The 26,891-nt window shown below is 41.1% G+C and overlaps 1 protein-coding gene across 1 annotated transcript in view; it reads left to right on the top strand.

Annotated features, from left to right (window-relative positions):
• Positions 1 to 668: 668 nt before the first annotated feature.
• Positions 669 to 26,891, top strand: part of galnt10 (UDP-N-acetyl-alpha-D-galactosamine:polypeptide N-acetylgalactosaminyltransferase 10 (GalNAc-T10)) — a 126,211-nt gene continuing 99,988 nt past the window's right edge. The window contains exon 1 of the mRNA XM_085364724.1: positions 669 to 931. Coding sequence (XP_085220850.1) covers positions 773 to 931 — 159 coding nt within the window. The 5' untranslated portion in view covers positions 669 to 772. The remainder of the gene's footprint in view (positions 932 to 26,891) is intronic.

Here is a 26,891-nt window from a genome sequence, read left to right as displayed (position 1 = left end):
ATGATTTATTTAAATTCATACTAAATCATTAAACGACTTCCCCCCTTCTCTCTGTGGTAGACAAGTAATTATGTCTCAAGCAATGCTGGATTCCCAAGTTCAGGATAATTTTTTGAAAACTTGCCTTTCTGATTATTTAGCTTTCAGCTCATACACACAAATCGGTCAACGAATTCAATATCAAAGCAACTCTAGCAGTCGTACACACAATCAGGTGCTTCAGGGTCAAAGTTCACGACTTTATAATCTCTCAGTTTCACGTGCAGAAGCAACTCGAATATGGCGGGTTTCACATGTGTGCCGACACTTTCAAGCAAAGTTGCAAAAATAAAACTGGACTGATAAGGAGAAGGCAGCGAACGCTCTTAAAGTTTGGCATATTTACGAGGCGTATTTAAAGGCAGCACAGGCCGTCGGCTGTTTAGAGAACTTTCCGGGCTCATAGACGGGATGATGGTGCTGTAGCTTCACTCTGTTGGCTATAAGTACACAACAGAGACTTTTAGTATGAAGAGTAGTCTTAGTTTCTCTTCGGAAAAAAAGAAAGGGAAAAAAAGTCATCTGTTGAGGTTGAACCTCCAGCTTCCCTCCTCCCCCCCCGCTCTGGTTTAACTCCTCACTCCCCCTAGCGGCGGAGCTCCCAGCCGAAGAGCGTCACAGTGCCGGTGTCGGTCCCCACAGTCGGAGTGAAAGTTGTCTCCGCTCGGAAAAGCGGGGGTTCGGGACTCGCCAGTTCGCACCGCCGTAGATTCACGCGCTTACTCCCGGAGAGATGAGGCGGAAAGAGAAGAGGCTGCTGCAGTTCGCTGGGCTGCTCATAGCGGCTCTTCTTTTTCTCCCAAATGTCGGGTTGTGGTCTTTGTACAAGGACAGAGTCTTCGACAACTCGCCCGACTCAGTGGACGGTCCGGGCGGCATCCCCCAGATACAGGTAAGGGAGGCTCGGCCGTAGCGGCTTCTGTCGCCGTGTGACCGCGGTGGAGGTGTCCGCGAGAAACACTTCAAATGGGAGTTTGTTCGCACTGAGGAGGCGCAGATTCCGCGGAGTACACACTCCACAGTGCCCCTGTTCTCGCTTCGGAAGGTTTAACCCCGATATATCAAGCTTTTAGCTGCATTCCCATGCTGTGCGTGCGTGTGTGTAACATGACTTGCCAAGATGGACTGTGTTTTAGCGCTGTCTTAGCAGTGGGAAGACAGCGGTTAGAGCGACTAGGATGAACGGGAAGCCACGTAGCTAACCCCGACCTGAGCGTGGCAGTAAACTTACAATAACACAGACTTCAGGAAGTTGTCAAAAAATGTGAAGCTCGCCGTGCTGCGTTCACAGGGTGACAGACGTCAGATCGCGGTTAAAAAGTGCAGGGAAGGATTACTTTCACGTGATCGTTCCTTTGTATCCAAACTCTGTTCTTTATCACCTACAATGTATCGCTTTATTTAAAGAATATGAAAAGAACCACCTATGTGTAGGCCTACATAAACGCATGTAGCAAAACGAGGCTCTACAGTCTGCTGGCTAGTTTCAACACAGACGCCCAACCTCTTTTCCCCCCACAGCTCAAGGTATCAGCTTCAAACTGCGTGTACTGCCCAAGTAAGCGAATGACAACCAAAGATGTTCAAATCAGAGTGACATAAACCGTGAAACACTCCCGGGCTTGTCATACTGGGAAGCAGATACGTGGTGGCGGTGTTGTGAATCCATTTTTGAGCGCTCTGTAGAGAAATTGTGCCACAATTTGCAAAATGTTACTCATTGCAGAGCTTCTGCAAGTTCTTGTTTGACAAGATTTTCATGGGCAGCCACTCATGAGAAATAAATGAACATCCTTACAGGCTCTCCGGTCAGAAAGTAGTAGACAACTTTCTAGCTCTGTGAAACTTCACATTTTGCCTAAACACAGTTTTTCCCTCAATGCTTTCACATTATGTGTATTATGTGTTCAGTGCGTAGGTTCTCATTGGGCCTTCATCTTAAGGTGATGTTGAAGCAGCTGATAAAGTTGGACTGAGATATTTAGCAGTAGCTGCTATGGTTAGCATCAGCTAAAGTATGAGTAGGAATGTTAGACGCCTGCATGTGTGTAAAAAGAACTTTGCGTTGTTATATCGCAGCATTGTATTTGCTGACACAACCCTTTTTTTGTGCAGTGAGTCATTTCTGTTACATGAAACTGACTGAACCTGATGGGTCACATTTAGAATAGAATAGGACAATAGCTTTTAGTTGTCATTGTACATGTACAACAAAATTGTAGGTGCTTCCTGTGTCTTTGCAGTAGCCTACATAAATGTAGTGTGATGGCACACACCCACATATAGCACTGCTTGAGTGCCATGCCATATAGTAGCTTGTTATGCCCCTCTGCGGCTGCACTGCCAGAGACTTTAGGTGTTGTCTGGGTCTAATTGCTGATTGTCTAGCTGGAAAAGCTAACCTCAGGCAGGTCTTTAAACACACCTCGTCAGCTGACACAAAGGCGTGTCTGAGGTTAGCTTGGAGGAGTTGGCACTACTTCTAATCACCGTGCTTTTTTTTTTTTTTTCTTAAAAAAAAAAAGCTTAGGTTATTACTTAATTTAAAATAAAAGCCAATATTTCATCAAACTCTGTCAGTTTCCACTTTATGTTGCAACTTTGAGCTGTGTTGTAACTGTATCTTTGATTCCTTTGCTCTAAGAGACTATGAGAATTAAACCAACACATTGGTTGTGCAGGCATGCAGTCGTAAAAGACAAGACGCACAGCTCAGGGGGGATGCTCTGGATGCTACGCATTGGTCACATGCTAATTGGCACCTACAGACTAACAATGCACAGCTGTGTGGGGTGCTTCTTGAACATCACTCATCCAGCGTGTGTGGAGACGTTGCTGGGTACTCTGGCTGCCCAGAAAGACGACAAATGAAAGACTGCCAGAATATTCCTAGTGGAGCTCATGCTCAATAACTTGGATATAGATTTCTGAAAGTAATTATTTGGCTTGTATGGAACACCAAACTAGTGTTACATGATATTTGAGATTTTCTCTTACATTGTGCATTTGTATCCTAATGTTGTATGGGTAATGTTGTAAATTTGTAACCACACCCTGAAGGTTCAGCAGCTAACAATGACTAATGATATATTATGATGTACTTGGTTTGAAAAGTGCACTAAACTGGCAACCTGTAGAAGCCAAAATAAAAATCTGTTGACAGATGCCTCCACTTTCAGCCTGTAAATGAACATACAGGTGGGGATAACATGACATTGAATTTGTCTCAACAGCCAACAGAATGTTTCTGCAGTAGGGTAGAAGAGTAAAAAGCTTTTGGAAATAATGTCATCAGATTCAGTTAGCATGGGCTGACATAAGTTAAAAAGGAATGAACAAGTGAGAGGCCCAAGCTGATGCTGGGTAAGTTATGTTGGTCCACTTTCCTTTTTTTTTCCCCAAGAAAATGAAAGGGCCCAACAAATCAGACCACATTTGGTAGACAATGGCAGCTTCTCTAATTCAAATGAGCCAAAATCTGCTGAATAGAGGCTTTCATGGATGTACGGGCTTGCATGTGTGTTAGTGTGAACTTTGTGGTGGTTGCCGATTGCCAGTTGCCCAGTCTAGCAAACTTGGCTGGAGTGGAGAGGACAGAGAAAAGGCAGCTTTGGTGCATCAGTTAGAACTTCTTTCATATCTCTGAATTAATCAAACCACTTTGCTATTTAGCCCGCAGATGTTAATAAATGCCCCCTCAGAAGTCCACAGTGGTGTCTTCTGTGTCTTGTTGTTATCTGTGAATAACATTGCATTGTGGGAATGATAAAGCCAGCCTATTCTGCACAGATCTCTACGGATTACTTTCCCCCGCTCAAGTTTGTATTTGATATCTTAAATGACAAAGAAATGTTTTGAATGGGGATTAAAGGACATCCGCAAGGCAGGGAAAGCCTATTACATATTAGCAAGCTGTGTGATAACAGCTGTCAGCCGCCACAGCGGTTTGATAAGGGAGTAGACGGCCTGATCTGAAGAATGAAGCCAACTTATACCATTAATAGAAGAGCATTTAATGGCACAAGAATGCTGCAAGTCATTTAACAAGTTCCGTCTTTAACAAAGACGCCAACTCAACTTTTTCGATGTGGCACCTTCAGTGTAGATGGACATGTTCATCCATGGCACTCTGCACTCTGCTAATATAATTCTGTCTGCATCAGGTGCACGTAGTGTAAGCTGTAATCATGTGCCCGTGCATATGGTCTCTGAATGAGTAGTCCACACTGCTCCAGAAAACACAAGCTGGCTTAGCTCTTCCCCACCGTGACAGTGACAGAAAGGTAATTTGCACATTTCCTGGCTCATATTAAGGACTCGTGTTGAAGCAGAGGTGGCTCAGCTTCCTCCTGCCTGCTCCAGCAGTTCAGGTTAAGTGGAGGTTAGAGAAGATGAGAAGAGAGGGTGGAATTAAAAAAAAAAAGAGGCTGTGTGGTCTGACCTGCTGCCGGTTGTGCTGAGCAGCTAACTGATTGCATGAGTGGACTGGCTGATAAAAGCATTTATGCTAACTTGCTAAAGCTTTTAATTGTTCTTACACAGTGTTTTGGTATTTTGCTAAAAATGTTTCTTCATAAGCAGAGTTTTGGTCAGGGCTTAACTTCCTCATCAGGAGTGACATCATTGACCTTTCGAACTTAAATACTATTCTTAATGGTCTTGAATATTTTTAAAGCTATTCAAATCAAGTTGCCTGATTTTTTTTTTTTTTTTTTTTTTTTTTTTTTTTAAACATTAATCTCATTTGTAAAGGGGGCCTTTAATGCTCATTTTCAGAACATACTTTTATCCCCCTTTGGCAGGCAGCACTGTGGGCATCCAAGTTTGTGAATACTAACTCGAATGGAGCCACGTAGGAATATTCAAATTGACACCATAGATTTATCCACTAAAAATCTCAGATGAGTTTGAATATGAGTGCCCTTGAGGTCAGGTTTTCTGAGAGTCTTGCCATAACCAAAGAAGGAAGTGACCTAGGATTTTGAAATTGATACCATAGGTGTATCAACTTGAAATGTTGGATGAGATCAAATCTCGGTGATTTTGACTGTAAGGTCAAGTTTTATGAAGATCTCATGAACATGATTACTCAAACGATGCAACTTAGAATTTAGAAATTGATTATCATAGATGCATCAACTTGGAGGCTAAGGGGTAGCCACTATTTTTATCTTTACAGTAGCTTTACTGAAATAGCTTCACATCATTGTGTGGACAAAATAATCTGTATACTCAGGCTTGGTGTAGGCCTTCAGGTCACCCTCTGTCTGTAAGTTCTGCTCTCCTTCTAAGGCTAGTTTTCCTTTAGCTCGGCTTTCTTCTGATTGGCTTCTGCTAGCTCTGTGCTTGCAGCCAGAGTTGAGTGCCTGAGATGACCAACGTTATTGTCATCATGCTGAGCTGAGATTAGGAAAAAATGTGTAAAGTGATGCATTTAGAGCAGTCTGAATCCTGAGCTTTTGGCTGCGGCCAGCATGATTATGAATCTGAATAAAAGGTCATTTTAAATGAACAATCTCCAAATGTCACCGCTTATAGTTTGAGCAAAAACCAAACACAGGGGACAGCTGTACAGCATCTAGCCTTTATTGGTAAACGTGAGTTGGGGCGATGTGCAAGTGTAAGGCAGGTCTTACAAGTCTATCACAGGGTTAAAAGAGAGAGACGGAGACCAATTCACACCCACTTAACATGTATTTCTGTGGATTGTGGGACAGAGCCGGAGTACCTGGAGAGAACCCACTCGGGCACAGGGAGCACACACAGGAAGCCGTCAGCTTTATGACAGGTTCAGACTCTGCTGTGAGGCAACGCTCCTATTCACTGCACCAACGTGCCGCCCACAATTTTTCAGAAAACCGCTGATGATCATTTTATGACTGGGGCTGCTGCTACCAGATGTGCCCAGCTGTTATGTAACAGATAACTATGTTTGGGCCAAGACTTTCCATTCATTGCACCTTTCGCTGATAGAATCTAAGGATGAATGCAGGTAATTAAAGCTAGCGAACATCGAAGGCCTGCTCGAATATCATTGGTCAATCATGCCGGGACTACAAATGACTAAAAGCAGAAACTGGAAAGCTTTGGCACAAAGTGTCATCCCTTGGCTGCAGATTCCTCGCTGCCACTATATGTTTATAGAGGTGATGATGGAGAGACTCATGCTGTGTTTACTTAGTTTGTTCAACGCCTGGAAACAGCTGGTTAGCAAGAAGAGATGTTCACAAATAGTGTTGCAGTCTGTCAATATTTACTGCCAGTGATAAATGTACTCAGGCCAGGGGAGTGTCATTGATACAGTATATCGGTTGTGTTTTAATGTCACTGGAGATGTGTTACACCTTTGTGCTGCAGGCTACGTCAACATCACCATCGCAGTGCTGCTAAAATTACCAGTACTTGTTTTTTGTCTTACAGTTTTGGTTGTCGATTTTTTTTTATTTATTTATTTATTATTTTTTTAAAGAAAGTCTTTGAGGTATGTGTGTGCGTTTGCTGATTTTGGCTGATTCGCATTTCTGGTAACATCTTTTTACTCTTTTTGACTGTTTTGCATTGGGAAACCTGATTTATAATATTTCTTGGTGTACTGTGGAAGTTATAGGAGTGACACTTTCATTACACGCATACTACATGTAAATGTAGTGATATGAAAACAGGCTGGGTCTTTTTTTCTTTTTATGTGTTAAAGTGTTGATGAAAAACATGTCATAGCGGCAGTGATTTTTAGGAAGCTCTGCTCTACACACAGCTCTGATTTTATGGCTCTGAAGTGGTTAAAACTTGAATTTTCACCATTGCAGATACTTATTGTTTTGTTTTAGGCACTGATGTGATGTTTGTGAAATTTCATGTGATTTTTCTATTGCATTCCAAAACAGCTGATGGCAGTTTCTTTGTGCCTCCTGACTGTAAACAGAGATATAACATTAAGGTTGAATATGCAGCAATAAGTACTCACCACAGCAAGTAGCTCCACATGTTGGACTTTTTAGCCTGGATGCCCTTCCTGATGTAAACTGCAAAGGGATTTGTTTCTCCTTCCTTTGAGCTTTCACTTGTTAGGCGAGTGTGTAAACAACTATGGAGCCACTGATTATGCAGTTATTTAAAATTTTCAATGATCATTAGGACAAATACTGACCTGGAGGAAACTCAAGCCCAGCTGAGCCTAAAACTAGATTGAACTCCATATACTTGTTAGTCGTCCTAGGTCAGGTTCCATTTATACTGGCTCCTGCTAACTGGATGTGATCAGTTCTGATAAGTCCAGAAGATATAGTGTGCACTTGGAAAGAAAGTTGGCCAAGATTCACAACCCTGTCACAGCGAAATGAGAATCATACAGGCTTCTGTACACTGGAGGCTACATTTATGAGCCACACACTATAGGGTGGGTTACTGTTCATTCATCACTGCAGGACCTTGTGCATTTCGCCTCTGACACATGTGCAGTGCGGTACACTCCTTGACTCACACGCACTTGCATATACTGCTTTTACAGTCAGCAGAAGGTCACTCAATGACAGCCTGGTCTTATTAATGAGCAGAGCTCATAGTAAACAAGGACATTTATGTAGAGTGCCTCAGGAAAAGGGGAATCCTAACAGGGGAAAAATATTGCAAGAACATCTTGTTTAAAATTTTTTTTTTTTTTTAAACTGCAGTTTGTTGAACCACAGCTTACGGGACAAATTACTCGAGCGCGCGCTAGTTTCTGTATAAATACCCCCAGTGCTTCAGTCTGATTTTGAATTCCCTGGCTGTCTGCTTGTGATGTATTCCTACCCCACAGTCACAATGCAAATCAGATATTTGTTTGACCCTTCTGTCCTCCAGGCTTCCCACGGGCCTCGAAAAACATTGAAAGTCTGACATTTGTACTTTTGGGGGAAATAAACAAACCTTTGATGCTTTATTTACTTTTTATTAATTCCAAAGAACCATTTACGGGCTGTTATGTAGCTGCGGCTTCACAGACGTATGATTGGACCCAATGAAAGGATTTTAATTGGGAAACTGCATTTTTAACCTACATTGTTATAGACGAGCAAATACTTTAATGGCAGTGTATTGTACGCAGAGACTCTCTGTACATATTAGCATAATGTGGGTGTTACTTATGAAGCCCCTTGAAAAACATAACACGTTAAATAAATGATATCTCCTTTGGCAGCCAAAACTTCTATAGGGAGACGTGTAGAAGTAAGACTTGACATTTTTCTCATCTACAAAACTAAATTCTAGGAACTGGGCCAGCTAGACACAAAGTCATCTAAATGCCCCAGATTCCGATGCCCCGGAACGATCGTCTTCAGGGCCTGGTCCCTGCTTTTCCTCAAACTGTTTGACCTGGAGCTATGTGTCTGTTTCCACTGTTGCTATTCTGATAAACATTAAAGTTGAATAAGAGTTTAGCCTTTGGTCCTGTGAAAAAATCTCTTTTCTGCTCTATCGACGTTATGTGGGAGAGAGGGAATGATGTTTCATGCCAATAGCAAGCAGCGATTTCAGAGTGCTCGGGAACCTCGAGGCTGCGCCTACAGGAAATCTGAATCCAAAGTGTGCAGAAACAAAATTGAAATTGAATGGATTTAGGCTGCCCTCGCAAAACATGTTCTTGCACCAAAAATACACGCACACAGGTCTGGCCTTCCAGGCACGTTTCTGGAATTGGGAGTAATTTTAGGCTGCACTGAATTTCTTTATTTGACAGCAAGTGTAGGAAATGCAAGCTCTCTGCAATTAAGGAAATCACATCAACGCTCCGAATCCTGTGGGGTTAAGAGCAATTAGAGGGGCTGTGAGTGCAGGATTAAGACAATTTAACATGGTTTATGATAACCGCTGTGCGAGTTCATTACACTGCACACAGCTGTACATTAGGATTTGGTGAAAATAAGAGCTCCGCACTGCATTCATTTTGTACTCGCTGAGGTAATTGCTGAGATCATGAATGTGGATTTAAAAAAAACAAAAAAGAAAGATGAAGAACTTGTTGGACCTTTTTTTTTTTTTTTTTTTTAAATTAGGATTTTTGTGTGCATGTATTGCTTAGTTTTACATTAAAATACTTAATTTTCATATAATCTAACTCCTTACGTGATTTGCTGTGTTGGGCTGTGCATTTAAATAAAATGCTGCCAAGTTCAAAGATACGAGCACTTCTTTGTTGTTGCTAGCATGGTCCTTTACTTTAGCTAGAGCTTAAACATGGATGTGCTGCATTTAGTCACATATTTCATTCTTTAACTTTTCTTTTTTAGCTGATGCACTGAATGCAACACTCTGCTGCTGATTCCAACACGCAAACCTGGCGCATAACCAATGCCAATATTTATTCTGCTTTTGTTTAACGTTTGTATTCCAGTGAAACAACTGTTATTATATGTCATTTACCCGCTGAGTGATCTTTCACCTCTTAATCATGCTATCACCAGCACAAAAACACTCACCCACCGATGACTGTAAATTCCTATATATCGGCTGATTTATGGAGATTGGCGCGCGGGTATGTAGTAAAAAATGCACTGATTGCAGTTTTCTTGGTCATTCTGGTGTTTTTAAACATTAGTAAGTTGCACGATCTTCTCTCACTTCCTCACAACAACAGGAAATAAAGCACTCTCTTCTATAGGAAAGAAGTACAGATAATTAACAGGGGAAAATGTTGTGTTTTCTCACTTTTGCCTGACATATTTTACTTTACTAAGCAAAAGTAGGTGCAACAGGTTTGTATAACAAAAAGCCAGCAACTCCATTTTCTGGTGTTTCTAACTTCACAACGTAACGTGATGTCAACTCCTTCTGTTTGTCACTCGGCTCCGTAGTTTTCCTTGTTTCTGCTTTGATCCTGTGACTGTTCATAATGAAGCTCCTGGCTTGCGGCTGGCTCTGAGCTCTGGGAAGCTTTAGCTTTAACCACTTTTTCCCTTGTTAGCTGCTTTTAAAATGTCCATGTTGAGCTGTTACAACTCCACGGTTTGCTTCACTAGCAGCTGCCGACCTGTTAGGTGCGACTATTTGCCTGTGACGCTGGCTGTGTGTAAAGCATGAAAGGGCCCAGCATATAAACAGACTTGCGATCACCAGTCTGAGCTGAGAACGCTAAAAATCATCCAGCTCTGGTCAATCTCTAATGTGAAAATGTCAGGGGGCATTCTTTTCATATTTACATATAAAAACATACAATGCGTTAAAGTGCAGGCAAACACCTTTGCCATGCTGTGTAACCCCTAGAGGGTGCTAAAAATACAAAGCAGAAACCCCACAGATGTCAAACAGGATGAGGGTACAGAAACTCAAAATATGTTGAAATGACAGTGAAGACTACTGATCATCTCACAGCCATGAATGATCGAGGCGAGGTAGGTAACAGAGATGACGTTGTGTTAGCAGCATGCATGTATGATTTATTGATTAGAAATACGAACCAGCAGTGAGAATATGCCACTTGCATCTTATCTGAATCTTCGGTGGGAAGCTGTGACTTCTTTTTCTGGACTGAACGTATGAAAATTGGACAGTTTACTGTTTCGTATGGTAACGATGAGCAGCATATTCTGTTTTTGGAGAAGATGGGAACTGAGAATGTTTTCTGCTTGTTCTGCTGGAAATTAATTAGTTGCACGATCCATCGAGTGCTTGTTTCAGCAAACACTAATGCGATGGTGCTGTTTTCATACAGTTCCACAGAGGGCTTTTTTTTTTCCTGCTCTGCAAAAGCTGAAATTTTCAATGAAATGCAAAATATGTAATAGAAGCAGCGAATTGTAATAGGGCTGAACGATTATGGAAAATAATCTAATTGCGATTTTTTTTTGCCCCAATATTGCGATTGCGATGCGATATGCGATTATTTTTTTAAGGTCTTTGTCTTCTGTATTATTAAACAAAGACAAGCAATACATCATATAGTATGGCCAATACTATATTACATTAATTTTAAACTGTTCTTTCCTGGAAGACAGACCTCTGTTATGATGACATGAGGTGATGCATGAATTGACGACTGACATTTTTAACTTCTTCAATCACAACAGTATATTTGAACATACACAATAGTTTATTTTTAGCTTACAAACATCTGAGCATAAAGTGCTGACAAGGAACCCTGGTGTAAACATTAAAATGAAAGTCAGTACAATGTGCAGATTGCAGAAATATACATAAAAAAAATCAGTGGCTTTACCACACTCAGTTTTTCGACATCTGTGAACTACTAGACAGTCATTCAATTAAAAAATAATATTAAATAAATAAAACTAATAAATAAAAAATACACACATCTTACTGATCTTTGCAGTCAGTAACATTACACATAAAGTGCAAACATAATAGCAATTGTATAAACACACACACAAACACGCCTTTAAAGTTTAAAGGCGTGAAATTGGACAGTCTAGCCTTCTGATTAGCGTCACCGCTGTCTCGGTGGAGTTTAATAAACTCGGCCGTCTGCTTCTTGCTATCTAAAATATAACCAGACACTGGTGTAAATTCTCGACTGTCTCATACTTCTGTTTAATAAGTTTTCTGTTTGACGTTTAGTCAGCTGTGTGAAAACCAAGGAGGAACCCACCCGGGGGATTAATAAAGTTTTATTTTATCTAATCTAATAACTTTAATCTCAGCCAAACCGATTTACTCACGAACAAACAAAACACTGAAAAAAGCCCAACAATAACATTTTTAGGTTGTCTAAGTGACTTATATATTACGTTTAACCCGAGCAGCGAAACTCCGCGGTGATCTGAAAATGATGTGCCGGGAGTTGTGCCGTTCTCGGCCGCATCAGTAACCCTCGAGCTCCCGGCTAGCTGTCGAGCTGGTGGGTAGCAGACGCCTCTGAAAACGTCGAAGCACTTTTGCAAATATGGGATATCTTGATAAACCGAGCAGATATTTGATGTTTACACAACTACTTTCTCGCCTGAAAATATGTTAAAAGTTTATTTTGTGACCCAGAAAGATTAGTATGAGTAATTTTAAAACTTAGTAGCGGCCGCCATTGCTGGAAACTGGAGTTTGGCTGGGCCGCGCTATGAATTCTGGGATATGGTAGTAATTTGGACAGCCTTCGGCACGTCGCTGTGACGTAATCGGTCTACAAATGCGGCCTCAGGAGGATGCAGCCCATGAATTTGGACATGTCCAGAGTATAATCGCAGCCTTTGCGGTTAGAAAATTGCACTTGATCATGTCGCGATATTATCGCAAATGCGATATATCGTTCAGCCCTAAATTGTAACATGAGATGTGGTCGTAGTGAGATTAGAGCGAATCACCCGGCTGCAGGATTTTGCGATCAGGAGAAAAGCTCTTAACATCAGTACCTGATGCAGTCTCACTGAGCTGTGGGCTAGCTGTGCTGCTAGACTGGGAAATGAGATTTTATCTTTAATGTGTTAAGCCTCTGGAAATGAGGGAGACTGAGGGGTGAAAGTCATTTGCAAAGACAAGTGGAGTTACTCGCTGCAGTCTCAAGTTGTTGTACTTTATCACTCTGAGCGGAGAGAGAGAGAGAAAGGAGGGAGGAAGGGAGGGGAGGAAACACCTCAGGAGAAAAAGGCAGAGCACGCGGGTAAAAGAGGTGTTTGTTCACAGTCTGACTTTGTTGGAGAGCGTTTCCTCCCCAGGTTCCTCACACAAGGCAGACGTTGAATCGCTGCTGGCTGCGGCACAGACTGAGCGCGTGCAGAGGCTGCTTTGTATGCCTGGCAGGGATCTGCTGCCCCAGATCAGCACAAGGAGCCAAAAGAGGGACAGGTGCAGCTGAAAGCCTGTGGATACAGAGCAGGGAGTCAGGCTTTTAATTACAGCCACGTGGGTTATGAAGCCGCTTTTTTTATGTTCAGATGATTAAGCTAATCCCTGGATGCTAATTTAAGGCCCGCACTGTACTTCACTGTGCTGAGCCTCACACAGAAGAAGGTGCACTGTTTTATGTGGACTGTATAATATGTGTTTATTTATATAATTAGAGTGGCCTATTTCTAACATAAATTTGTCTTTAAATCTACATAAAGTCACACTAACCACTGGTCAGGTGTTTTAATTTCCCCTTTCAGAGATTTTTCCAGAAACTGTTCTTCCGTATTATTTCACATAGAAACGGTGGCCTGAATAATTTAATCACTGATGCAATAGTTTTTCTGTTAGTTTTAAACACAAGCAGAAAACCTGCGTTATAAACTCTGAAACTTTAAAAAATCTCAGCACAGAAATGAATGATTATATTGAATTAGTTCCTATTAGGTTATCGCTGAGTGTTGTTTGATTGGATACTGTTTGTGTGGTACTAATTTGGTGTCAGACCACCTTAAGAATTCCACTCAATGGATAAATAGTTGGAATTGTGTCACAGGTTGGGACTGCCCTCCTATCTTTTGTGTTGAGCTTGAATACAGACAATGAGTCTCAGCATGCAGTAGCAGCCAGTGGGGAAACCCTGGACTGAAGGCATTTGTGTAATGGGTGTTGACTTGTTCCCTCATGAAGACGACCTTTGATGACCTTCCTGTACCCTTAATGAGGAGCTTTGGCACCTTAAATATATTAATAAAGTTATGGCTTAATGGCCATTAGAATAGACTCTGAATTTTTTCCAAGGGTAGCTGTAGAGGCAGATACTGTCACTAGTTCTGATGCTATTAGCAGACTTGAAATGTGACGTGTTTCTCCTAGTAGGGTTTTAAGAGGTAAAGTGTAAAATACTGTAGGACAAAGCACCAGTGTTGACACCCCTGTTCTAGGTTATTCTTGAGTGAGTGTCATGTTGCTATATTTGCTGCAGACACCATCATTTAATAGCGTATGTTACACCTAGGGCTGCTCGATTATGGCAAAAATGATAATCACGATTATTTTCACTGAAATTGAGATCACGATTATTTGACGATATTTATTTAACCCTTTAAGACCTACTATAGAACCAAGTCCACCAGAGCTTATATTATTTTTTTACATGCTGTAGTGCCATTTGTGGGAGCATTTCAAGTTGCTATACATCAATACAACTGTTATAGCCCATATTTTAATAATATGTATGCATTAAGTGCATAGTAATTACATAAATTGCAAAAAAGTGCAATAAACTACAAAAAAAATTGAAAATCGCTTTTGTTTTTTTACATATATTTCTACTTGGAGAAATTTAAGAGGTTTATCCCTCAAAACTTTAAATACAATAAAGTTGCAAAAAATAGTTTCCCACCACAGGAAATTTATTTTGAGTGTCTTCATAGTTTTATTTTGGAGATACAGCAATTTTTATATACTGCAGGAAAAACAAAAAACAATCCTATGATGCAAATTTGCAAAGAAAACAGCATGTGCATCATTTCACTTTGGGAAGTGTTACGAACAGCTGATAGGAACGGCTTGTTTCTGGAATATTATGTTTTTGTTCCTGCAAGCGCTTTTTATGCAATTTTTGCAAAGCTATATGTGGAACGAAACCGTGACCGAGGACAAGCTGATGGCATAAGATGTAAGTACAACTCCTCCGGTTTCATATGCAAAACAAATTATTGCGCTAGCTTACACGGTTCAGGTTCTACAGGGATTTAACAATAGTTACGCAAAACGGAGCGTGCAGCTCTGACCGGCTTTAAAGGGTTAACAATGACTTTAAAAAAATAATATAAAATAGTGTGCAACACCACTGAAGTTTTTTTTTTTTTAAACTCTCTTTTCAACCAACGGCAGTCACTCTCCTCTCCAAATAACTTCTGCTTAGCTTTCCGAGCTTCCCTCGGGTCCTCTTAATCAGCGGTCTCCAACCTTTTTTGCGCCACGGACCGGTTTATGCCCGACAATATTTTCACGGACCGGCCTTTAAGGTGTCGCGGATAAATGAGGGAGGGGCTAATAATCGGCTCAGTCATTTTTAATGATCGTTGAAAGCCCAGATCGTAATTGTGATTAAAATTCGATTAATTGAGCAGCCCTAGTTACACCCACCTGTTTTCTTTTTGGAGCCAGGTTTGTAAAAGTGCAGCTGCAGGCCAGTGGCAGGCCTTGGTAATGTATTATAGTTCTGCAAACCCAATAAGGAAAGATTTCATGCTGTGCTATGATATAGCAGATCTGACAATAAGACAAGAGGAGCATTTCTCAGCAATTTCTGCTGTCTTCTTCCAGCCATAATATAGACTAAAACTTCCTAACACTGACAAATAAAAAATGTACAAGCTGCTGATGGTTTTAAAAAGCAAACAAATAAAAAAAAAACAAACAGAAATGAACACAGGCTGACGGATGCTAGTATAAAGCAACACTCTGGTTACTCACATTATATTTATATTTTGTACTGAAAGTGTTTGACTGCCACAAAGAAGAAGAGAACACAATGATAATCCGGCTCTTAAAATTGGTACTCAAAGCGTAGAGAACCTTTTTTTTTTTTCCCGTTTAAAAACAGTAATAATGATGCAGAATGTTGTTGTGGTTTTGTTTTTCTTTTCTGCTTCAGTTTTGCTTCTGGAGGTGTCAGCGGGTGGGCTGAACATGCACACATGCATCCACCCACCGTTTGGTAATGTATCAGGTTTCTGGGTGATTTTAAAATATGACCCAACCCTAATCTACACTAACCAAACAGGTTGCTGTTGCCATCTGGATTACCGTACCATGAGAATGGATGAAATGTTTTCAGTGAATGGAAATCCCAAAGCTTCCTGTCCAAACCATTACCGATGTGTCTGTGCCGGTGGGCGATGGGGAAATATTTTCAGACTGCCAGCGAGCTATTGTTGCAGGTTATCTGTCCCGCTCCAAACGCTGCCTACATTGTAGATTATGTTACATTAACCATGTGAACACTGGCTCTGCCCCTTGTACTCCTCATTATCAGCTGCTTGTAATTGAGATGAAGTAGGAATTAAAGGTCACCTACTGCTAACTGCACTAGCCATTAGTGTTACTCATCAGCTGAATTCCTGAACTGTAAAACGTTCCTGATTAACTCGTAGCACTGAGAATATGTTATTAACTGTTGCTTGAGCTCTTCTTCAGACCAGGTTGTCGGTGTTGTGTTTGCTCACAGAGCAGAGACTCTGTTTCCTTTTTCTTTGCTGCAAAAACTCAGTGTGCACTTGACCGCAACGCCTGACTTGTGATGAGTTTATCTTTCTCAAGGCAAAATGCACCATTGTAGTTTTTCTAGAGAGATTATTTTTGTTTTTGCTTGTGTTCTTTCAGTGTTGAGCTTTAAAGTGTGAAGTGTGTGTGCCTTTCTGCAGCATGTTCTCTGAGTCTGTGCCTTTTAAAGGTACTCCGCTGTGGGCTTTGTGCATATGAGATAAAAAGCTCTGTGTGTGTGCGCACAAGCACAAAAGACAAAGCAAGATCTTTTCTACATCACCTGCCTGGCTGCACAGCAGTAAAGCTAAGTTGATAAGGCAAACTGCAGGCATGGCAGTTAAGTCAGCCAAGCATCATGGAGGAGGAGGGCAGGCGTCGGCGTCCTTAGCACGTGATCCACTTCATTCGAGGCAGGTTGCTGCTATGGTATGTTTTTCTCATTCAGCTGTGTCCATTAACAACTGAGCAGAACCTCAGAGCACTGCGGTGTGTTCACATGCCTTTCAGTATTGTGGTTATTCTCCTCTCTGGGGAGGAATGTGAATCAGAAATGCCAGTGGGAAATCCGGCTTCCTTTTCCAGGTTCAAGGATTAAGAATAAGTCAGTGAAATAAATGTGGATTTCTGTGAGAGAAACACATTACACGGCTTATAAAGACTTCCTGACTGAATTTATTCAGGTCCTCCAATATTTATTTTTTTTCTCACAAAATTTACATAAAAAAAGTTTTTGCAGAGCGAAAGCACTGCCTCGGCAGGAGCATAGCTGAACCATGGCACAACTAAGACTGTAGTGAAAGACAACTGGTTATATAATGGTGCTCATAATTGAATAAGTGTTTCCCCAGATTGTTCAGTGATAGAACCAGAAATGTAGGGGTTTGTTTTTCAACACTTCTGAATGCTTAAAACACAAAACTCATGTCTAGTGTTGAAGTGATAATGGCTGATACTGCATTATATTGAACAGTCTAATATTCTGACCCATAAACGAGGGGGGCACAATATTAAAAAAACCAAGACCTTACCTGATTTCAATTATGACACCCTATTCCTCTTCAGCACGTCTCCTTGGCTGGCAGTGCACTGCTTCTAGTGCTCCTGCTTTAGTTCACTTCCTGGAAGAATGACCACTTGCGTTTGAGCATGTGAGCATCCACCCCCCCCCCCCCCCCCCCCCCCCCACACACACACACACACACACACAAAAAACCCCTGCTTATTCATTGAAATGTGAGTGGTCACTGATCATTATTCAGGTCAGCTGCTTGTGGCAAATCCTCTGGACTTTGTAGTCAAATTCTGCATGGACAGTCTGGCCACTGGTTAGCCTGCTTAGCTTCTGGGGGTAGCCGGCAATCATCCAAAAAAGTGTAGCATTCCCCCCTCAGCTCGCCAATGAGACAATAGAACAGGGACTACAAATGTAAATGGCGCCAACGCCCCTTGCCTATGTTCATTACTATAATGCCATAACTGCCCAACCTAAGTTTGGAGTCCATATTAGTGAGATAAGGATGTTTTTTTTTTTTTTTTTTTTAAATTAAATTAAATTTTATTTATTTAATTATTAAAACCATTGACTCACTTTTTCATTCGCAAGACTCTTCGCTTAATGCTTGTCATTATCAGCATACTGGATTTATTAAAGGATCATTTTTCAGCACTAGAGTTGTCGCAATGAAACTATTAACACAGCAGTATTAAAAGCATACATTTCTCCATCCCTCTGCTTTCAGTAACACCTGATTAAATTCAAGGAAAAAAAGAAAAAAAATCTGAAAAACCTGCTCGCATATAGAGCCCGGTGGGGGCTTCCAGCGTTCCTGCATAGCCTGATTATCCAGAATAATCCATGTATGAATGAATGTAAACATAGCAACGAAGGCTTCGGCTCTCTCCTCGGTGGCACATCAGCAGCTGCTTCTTGCATAGCTTTGTCGAGCTTGCCTCGCTTGCATTCCCACAGTCGTGATTCATGCCATCAAGTTTCCAGAATGAAACCTTTCTTCTCTCACCATTAGGCTATTGCCATCCTGGTTCCCTGTGAAGTGTGATGCCTTCATTTCATTTCTGACAGACTGTGGTGCAATAGATGTTTCCTCTAGTTCAGACGGCTTCAGAGGGCTGGTTTGAACTGAGGTAGTCGGCCTCGTTTCCTAGTCTTAAAGTACTTTTTTTTTTTTTCTCCTCAAACTGCAAAAAAGGCTGCCACCACACCAGCACTTCTGAACAGCTGTTTGAAGATTGACATGCTGTCTCTGGAAGAAATTGCTGCATTTTTTGCTCTGCTGGACCATGGCCTTTCTTACTGAGCCACTCACCGAAACAGCAGATGATGTCACTGCCAGAATTCATGAGATTTGAATTGTGTGTATAAATATATATAAAAAAGAAACACCGCCACCAACAGAAGCAGCCTACTGGGCTTGAATTATAGTAAGGAGAACATGTCCTATTTTCCTTGTCTAGGTAAAGTGAATAAATTGATTAGTTATGCAAGCTGTGTGGGTGAGGAAAAGATAAAATAAGCAATAAATGTTAAGATTAATTTCTAAGCTGAGGCAATATGGTAGCTGATGCAATGTACAACAAGTCCAGTTTAATGTCAGCACCCTGTCGCCTATCAGCTGCTTTGCACTGAGCAACTTTTTGCCGTTTTCTTTCTGCAAAATTGCTCCAGATACCCGTTACTTGTACAATTTGTGGTATTATGGACATAATTTAACATTTGTTAACACGTATACTAGAACAAGAAACCATGAATGCAGATCACTAAATAAACCAGTGAGCCACTCAGTAACTGGAAGGTCAAGAAGATCAGCACGAGTTGCTGTTGCTAGTTGGCACAACGTTTTCTTTCCTCTCTCTCCTCAGGTTTGCCAAGCTGAACCAGCATGACAGTCTTCACTAGTGGGGATAGTTACAAAGCTTTCTTCATTATGAATGAGCATACATGTTTTTATTGAACATTTGAAGAACTAGCAAAAAAAACACAAACTCTTGTAGAGGACACAAAGTCCGAGATAGAAACGACAAGGAGCAGGTGCATCTAGTACAGGTAGAGCTGCTGCAAAAACCCACAGAGTTCAGCAGCCAGCGCAACAAATTCTGGATCCTTGGCTTTTAGTTGGCAGTTAGCAGCACATCCTGCGTCCAATGTGAAAGGACCTTTATGCTGTGCACTGTAACTCACAGCCATGGTCCTGGGTCAGCCCTGACTTTGTGTTAAAATAATCCTAAAGTAATAATGGTATTTCTAACCACTGATATACTAAAACTTTATCCTTTCAACAGCTGCTGAAAGTTAGGGGATCTAACTGCTATCGGATATTTATATAGAGATCCTCCGGCTTCAAACTGTATTACCCTTCAAGGACCTGCAGTTCAAAAAAGCGCCCCTCCGACAGCCAAACCATCTGTTCTCTGATTTGATAGTTACATTTGTGATTGACATGACATTGGCCAATCAGATGAAAGGAAGAAAAATAGGGTCAAAATTCGTACTTGTAACTTGCAGAGTTTCACCCGTATTTTTTGGCTAAGCCCACACACAAATTCTTTTTACACATACAAAACTGATTTACAAGTACAAAATATTTATGACCACAATTTGAGCCCATAGATGTCTGCCTTCTCGGAAATGATGAGCACAGAGCTGATTGGTGAATCACCTGTGTTGCTGCATGTGGAAATGGGATTTGAGTTTCTTTCAGCTATGAACGGTTGACTGGCACGTATGAATTAAGCTCATGACAAATATGTCATGCTGCGTGAAAAATAACTCATCATCTTAGCTGTCATTTAATTTTACCATCCTGCCCCTGAGAAGATCCCACACGCCTTTAGTGTCAGCATGTTTCCAATTCTACTGGCAGCAGTTCAGCTTCTATAAAAGTCGGATAAATAATCTCTGCGTTAGATTTACCCTTTCAGTGGAGGTCAGAAGGGTTCTTCTTTATGTGTGTCTGGTGGTTTTTGGACATGGACGACACCCAGCCTCAGTGGTTAATGTCTTTGCTTAATGTTTACAGGTTTTTTTCTTTCTGCACATTAATGAATAAGAAAAATACTGTTGATGTGAAATGAAAATGCAATCTTAATCTCTCAAAGTAATAATGATTTTTATTTTGTATTATAATTAAGATTACACCGTGCCATTTAGGAAAATTGCTGCTTTCATAGAAGGAGGCAAACTTTTTCTTTAGCGAAACCTTCTACTGCCCTTCTTGAGCAAACCAAATGATAAGGAATGATGGCAACAAAGTCTGTAACCTTTAGAAAATGCTAATTGCTCTGCATAACTGGGGGGAACAAAGAGCGAACCACGGTTCTAACAGGCTAAATCGTTGAGTGCGTTAAATGTCCTGCCCTGCATTATTTGTCAAATGGTATTTCATTTGTGTAGCTCGAAATATTAAAGCATAAAGTGGGATGACTTTCCAGAAGTCTCTGCTGGGGTCAATATTTTTCTTTTTGCATCTAGAATTGTCCTGTAAGAAAAATGGTAACTAGCTGCATCTATGAATCACCGAACTTTCTGTAACTGATCAATCCTTTGATTTGAAGAGGGGAAAAAGATATTAATGACTATTCTACTCAAACCCTAGAATAATAAACATCCTGAGGGTGGTTTTTTTTTTTTTTTTTTTTTTTTTTGGTTCAATGTTGTTTTTAGAAAAGCTACTGATAATTGAAGGGAGGTTAATCCCTTATTAAGGAATCAGCTTAAATTATTATTGTTGAACACCCGCATTCACAAACCAGTAGAGTGGAAACTACTGTGAACTTTTCATTTTTTTATTTGAATCTTATATCTCCTTCCCCATTTCTTCTTCCATTGTTGGGTCCCTTCATTGCTTAGGGGAACTGGTGCTTGTCATTTGTCTCTGTACCCAGCCCTGATGTGTGCAGCAGGCTGAAACAAATTTGTAGATGTTCAGCTTGTTATTCTATTATGAACCAGCCACTGAATAGGGTCTTTCTAAATATTCACAAAGCGTTGCCTCTCCCTACTTTGTTTCACATTATGTTCTCATATTGGACTGTCTGCTGAACCTCGAGCTATCATCCGGTGGCCTGATTGTCCCTTTACTGAAAAATGTTGATAATTGCCTTCCAGTGGAGCTGTAAAAGCTCTCCCTGCTGAGTCCATTGATTGGCTCTTTCTAACCAGTAGTGGGAAGGAGCAACTTGCCTGGGGCTCTCTGGCTCTGCACAGCACAGTAAGCTTGGCATGGCTTGGCGAAGCAGCCGTAGGGAGATGTATGGAGGGATGCTTGCAGGATTAGGGGCGCTGAGAACTGATTTGCTGATCATTATGTAAGCCACATCTGTCCTCTGTCCCCTCAGTGGCAGCCGGCCTCCCACGCTGAACACAGCCAAACCCGGCAGCAACGTGAAGCGATGAGACTGAGTTCTGCTTACAGAGTGGAAGCCAGGGGATGGGGGGGGGGGCGCTGAACATTGTCCTGGCTACTCGTCAGGAAAAAACATGAAGCAGCACGAAGATAGGGGTAGCTGGAAAAATGATATCCATATAATGGTGCTTTTAATTTTAGTATAAAAGCCTGCAAATGGATGTAGTAAATCATATTATCTTTGATTTAATGCTGTAAGAAAGTTGTTTTGTTCAACAATTTGTCTATATTTTATCATTTAGTCTGGAATTGTCATGACTGTTGATTATTCAAATAGTCACGATAGTCATGGCTCGTTTGAAATTTTACCGCATTTTGCTTTCAGAACTACCTAAATGTTTTCAGATCCTCCTTCTGGGTTGCTGAAGATTTGTCATCTGCAATTCCATCACATCCCATTAGTTTGAGATTATTTGAGCTTTGTGACCTAGTATCCTTCTTGAGGCAGCCATTCTAACATGGGTACACTGTGGTCATAAAGTGATAGACACGATGAAGAGAAATAGACCTTCATATGATGCTCACCTGGTAGCATGGGGCCAAAACACTCATGTAGACAACTTGCTGGAAAAATGCGTCCTTTTGGTTTTCTGCAAAAGGAATGATATGTAGCGTGACAGGACAGAAATTTATTGCCTTGCTTAAGGATACCACATCAGTGCACGTGGTTTCTATCGCTGTACCTTGATTGGATGTAGGACTGAAAGCAGTTTGTGCTTTTGCATTTAAAAAAAAAAAAAACGAGGACCGTGGGATGACGACATCTAGCTCAGTTGGATCAACAAAATGCTCTTTGAGCTGGCAGTATTATAGTAGTGTAAAGTATTTCCATTCATTCACTTGCTCAGATGGGATATTAAGGAGCTTATCTGAATGTGTTTTCTCTGATAGGTTTGGACAAGAGCCAACAAAGGCTGTGATCACAGCCATGGCATTACTATTAGAGTGCCTTAAACATCCATTATATTATCTGTCCTCTGATAATTACGTTCTTTTAAATGGCACGGTGTAATCTAAAACCTTTCTAGAAACAAGTCCTGTCACTTGGCAATCATCTCAGTAATACCTCTTGGCAAATTTTTGGGCAGTTTTGTTTTTTAAGCATTATCTAAATTAACTAACTTCAATGGTTATCCTAAAAAACAGACTGCATGTGTTAAATTGCCAATTTCCTGACCTTGGTCCAATTTAGGGATTTATTACTGTTAGTTTACCAGGAAGTCCCGTTGAGATCACAATCTCACAATCAAAGTGTGATCTGGGCTAGGTAGCTGAAATACAACCCGACATATCTCAAAAATGGTACAAATACAACAAAAAAATATAAAATCTATAACAAAATGCACTATATATAATATCCATAACATAAAACGTTAAGTGGCTTCATGAAACAAACGTCCATAAGTCTTCTTCCCTGCATCCGTATAACTTCATTCATGTTCAAATTTAGGCCTTTCTGTAAAGTATTCCATGTCCAACGTGCATACTCAGAAAATGCCATTTTCCCAAGATCTGTCAGAACTCTTGGTTCATAAAAACAAACCATTCAGAGAGTGAAGCTGGTGACTATTGGTACTGGGAACAGGGATGGGTTTATAGGTAAACTATTAGTCTAGCCATTTAGAGGAAAATATACAAGTGCTGTTTTCTTTCATTGGTTAGTCAATGCCAACATGAAAAATCATAAGACATGCAATTATGAATCAGAGACGTTGCATTTGTAATCAAGCATGGTTTTAAAATTCTGGTCCCCTCAACCAGATTTTCGCAATCCTTGCTGTTGCAGAATCCTTCCATAGATTCCAGTACCTCTCTCACAGAGTCTTTGGTGTAATTTCTCTTTTTCAATTGCATTCCTCAGTCTCTTCATTAATAGATGTATATTTCATCTGGTACTAATTTTTTTTTTTTTTTAGTACCTTCAAACTGTCTTCACATTAATGAACTAGATAAAACACTGACAGTTTGTTTTTTTTAATTGCAAAATAAACATCATGCAAGCGGTGAAACTGTTCACACAACATTTTAAAATCTCGAAATTGCCTTTTTTTGTGTCTGTGTGTCACGCTTCCAAGAATTAAAGAGTTTTGTGCCAGGAGAAGGCAGAGAAGCAGCCATCTGTCATGGCCTTTGTCCAGTCCTCTGCTCAGTATCTGTGGTTGCAGCAAAGCTGTGGATAATGACTCTTGTTGGTAGCTGAGACTGTGTGGCAGAGCAGCTGGGCTCTTTTTTTCAGGGAGGTCTCAGCGCCTCAGTCGCCGCCCTGAGAGCCTGGTCTTTAGCAGTGGAGCTGGAGCCCAGGGGACATTTGAGAAGAGTCAGAACTCCCAGTCGGCTTTTCTTAAACTCAGTTTTTGGGTTGATGGGGAAAAAAAGCTACAAACACTTTATTTTTAATGGCATTAAAATATTCTACTACTTGTATTATGTTTGTACTCTTTACTGTCGCAAGTTGCTCATCTCTTAAATTGCATTTTTTTTAGAAGTAATAATTTATCCTTAAGGTTTATTTATCTATTACCTGTTCTCTTGCATATTGGTTTGACACCAAAGGAGATGCCCACATCTACAGTTTTGTTGAATCTCAGGCAATTTTGGCTGGTGGTATTTACAGTGGTACAGTGCTCTGCCTTTAGAAAGTACAGTCTAATGCTTCTATGTGATGAAGCAGGACAGCTGGCGCAAGCTGACGTGCCCGTGAAGAGGAGGGAAGAAGTGGAGGTAGAGGAGGAGCAGGGGGTGAGGTGAAACAGGAAAGGCAGGTAATTGTGTCTCTTGGGGTTGAGGTGGATCTGCCTGTGATCTGACAGAACAGGAAAAGGAATTTAAAAAAAAAAAAAAAAAATAAGCACAGAAAGGTTTCCTCTTCTCACGCTGAGCTACTGACTGCTCTCAGCAGGTGGAGAGGAAAGAGAAAAGAGAACTATTGACCCAAGGTGGTCTGATTCATCCTCCTCTGAGAATGAATGGGCAGTTCTGTTCTCATCACATACCGCACCGCTGGTAATACCAGCTTTCCTTCTACTTCAAACATTATCCCAGACACCAGATTTCTTTCTTTCTTTTTTTTGTCATGAAAATTCAGTTCCTCAAATGCAGGAAATCTTTCTGAAGCAAATACACGATTAAATTGCAAAATTCACTAACAGAAAGTATTCACGAATATTAGGTGATCTTGATCCTGACTTGATTCCTAGTCTGTGTGATGTCATATTACGTCGACGTGTGACCAGAGTAGTGAATTTTCCAGCGCGTGTACGACTAGCTAGCGCGCATGAGGTTTGCCCATCTCCTCCTCCAGCTCTGTTCAGCCTGTGTTGGAGTCCTTCTATTGGAACTGAAGCAGGCTATTTCATTGGCCTGCGATTCTCCCAAAATCCAAAAAGTGGTCACCTTTCATTTACCATTTGAATCTTTGGTAAAATGATCAGTTTCTTGGTCCTCCTCCTGATTAAAGCTGTTCCTCCTCGATTACTAGTTTCACAGTGTGTCTTTTGTTCTGTCTCCTTCTCCTCACCTGCCCCTCACCTCCAACGGGTCGTGGCAAATGGCTGTCTCTTCCTAAGCCTGGTTAAGGGAGTTTTTCCTTCCCGCTGTCACCAGGTGCTCATAGTGGGTCATGTTCTCCCCGTGTTAGCGTGGGTTCTCTCCGGGTACTCCTGCTTTCTCCTGTAGTCCAAAGACATGCAGTAGTAGGGTTCTGTTAATTGGTCATTCTAAATTGCCCATAGGTACGAATGGTTGTCTGTCTCTGTGTGTAAGCCCTTCGACAGACAGTCAACCTATCCAGGGTGTTCTGTCTTTCACCCTATGGTAGCTGGGATAGACTCCAGCCCACCCGCGACCCTGAAAAGGATACGCAAAAGAGAATGGATGGATGGATGGATATATGAAAATAAACATGGATTTACTAAAGTCAATTGTTACAATTTCATGTGCAGTAGCACTCAGCGGTCACTGCGGATGAGGCTTTTTTGTGGAACGGCGGCTGCAACTTCTGAACAAAGGTGTACGTGGATGCTGGGTTGGATCCAGGAGTGGCTGGGCTGGATATGAATAGAATCACTGAGAGTAAAATAAATTAGAAATTTTTGGAGGACATTTGCTTAAGGACTACTTTCAGCTGCGGTCAAAATCCAGAATTGAATAGCTATGATCTTTGTGCAGCAAAAAGCAAAGTAATCAGATTTTGAGCTAATTTTGCCTGCAGTTTGATTGCAATCTTTGTGGGTTAGGAAAATCCATCAGGTGGACACAACAAACAGGAATTCAAACATCTGACTTTCCTCAAATTGTCTTTCTTTTAAAAAAATAATTTTATTTTTATTTTTATTTTTTTTACAGTCAGTAGGCAAGAAAATGAATTACAAAACGAGAGGAAGAGGGAAATACGGGACCAGTGCTTTTATTTTCTTCCGTCCTTTTCAGTCCTTTTAAGGTGGCACTATTACCTCGGCATTGTATCCGTACAAATAAAATACCAGTCTGAAAACATGTCAGTCGCCAGCTCACATGTGCAACCGATTCTGCCGTGGGTGTCACAACAACCTTAGTAGAAAGACTGAATTCAGCTTACATGAGGGGCAGTGTTTTGTTCAACTTTCTAGTTGGATTTAAAAAAAAAAAAAAAAAAAACTGTTCCGGCTTTCATGAATTAAAAAAACAACATCTGTGGTTCATCTGTGAAATCCCAAACCTCAAGCAGTCTCTGTACCCACGGATGGGAAAGAAATAATAAGACACAGAGCGGAAAAACAGAAATGAATGTAAGCCAGACATCTGTCTCTGAGTGACCACACATACACTACCTTTGATTCCTTTGCTCAGGCAGAAGCAGACCTACTGCTGCTTTTGTGAGCGTCTCTGGCATGTTGGAACTGTGTGGCTCTGATGTCCCTCAACAGCTGCTGAGAGTCTAAACCCACAGCACCAGCATCAGTCCCACTATCTGACCAAATAGCAGACATAATCTGCTGTTGGGCAGATTAGCAGAAGACCACATCTGCATGGAAATGAGGTTAGGCAGCCAGCGTTTCAGAGAGCCTCGCCATAATCTGAAAATCCCTCCATCGAGGTCACCAGGAGGAAAACCGATGGACCAGTGACTACAGTTTCACTACCCTTAAAAATGCCCCCAATTCAGGTGATGCCCAGGCTGAATATATGCTATCCTTATTAATTTCCCTCATATCATTAAAACATGTGGACTTCTTTTTACGCAAGATGTTTGCATGTAGGTCATCAGTAGCCACTGGCACATTAAATCACATCATTGCTGTGGAAAATGCTCCTCTTTGAGTGGCTACACGTCGTCATAGTTGCCCTGCCACATAACAGTTTGCC

Source organism: Diplotaxodon limnothrissa, linkage group LG10 (genome assembly GCF_057381915.1).
Source record: "Diplotaxodon limnothrissa isolate DT_005_m linkage group LG10, D_limnothrissa_male_GT1.1, whole genome shotgun sequence".
Lineage (NCBI taxonomy): Eukaryota > Metazoa > Chordata > Actinopteri > Cichliformes > Cichlidae > Diplotaxodon > Diplotaxodon limnothrissa.
The sequence above is the reverse complement of the archived record's forward strand: the minus strand, read 5'-3'. Positions and strand labels throughout refer to the sequence as shown.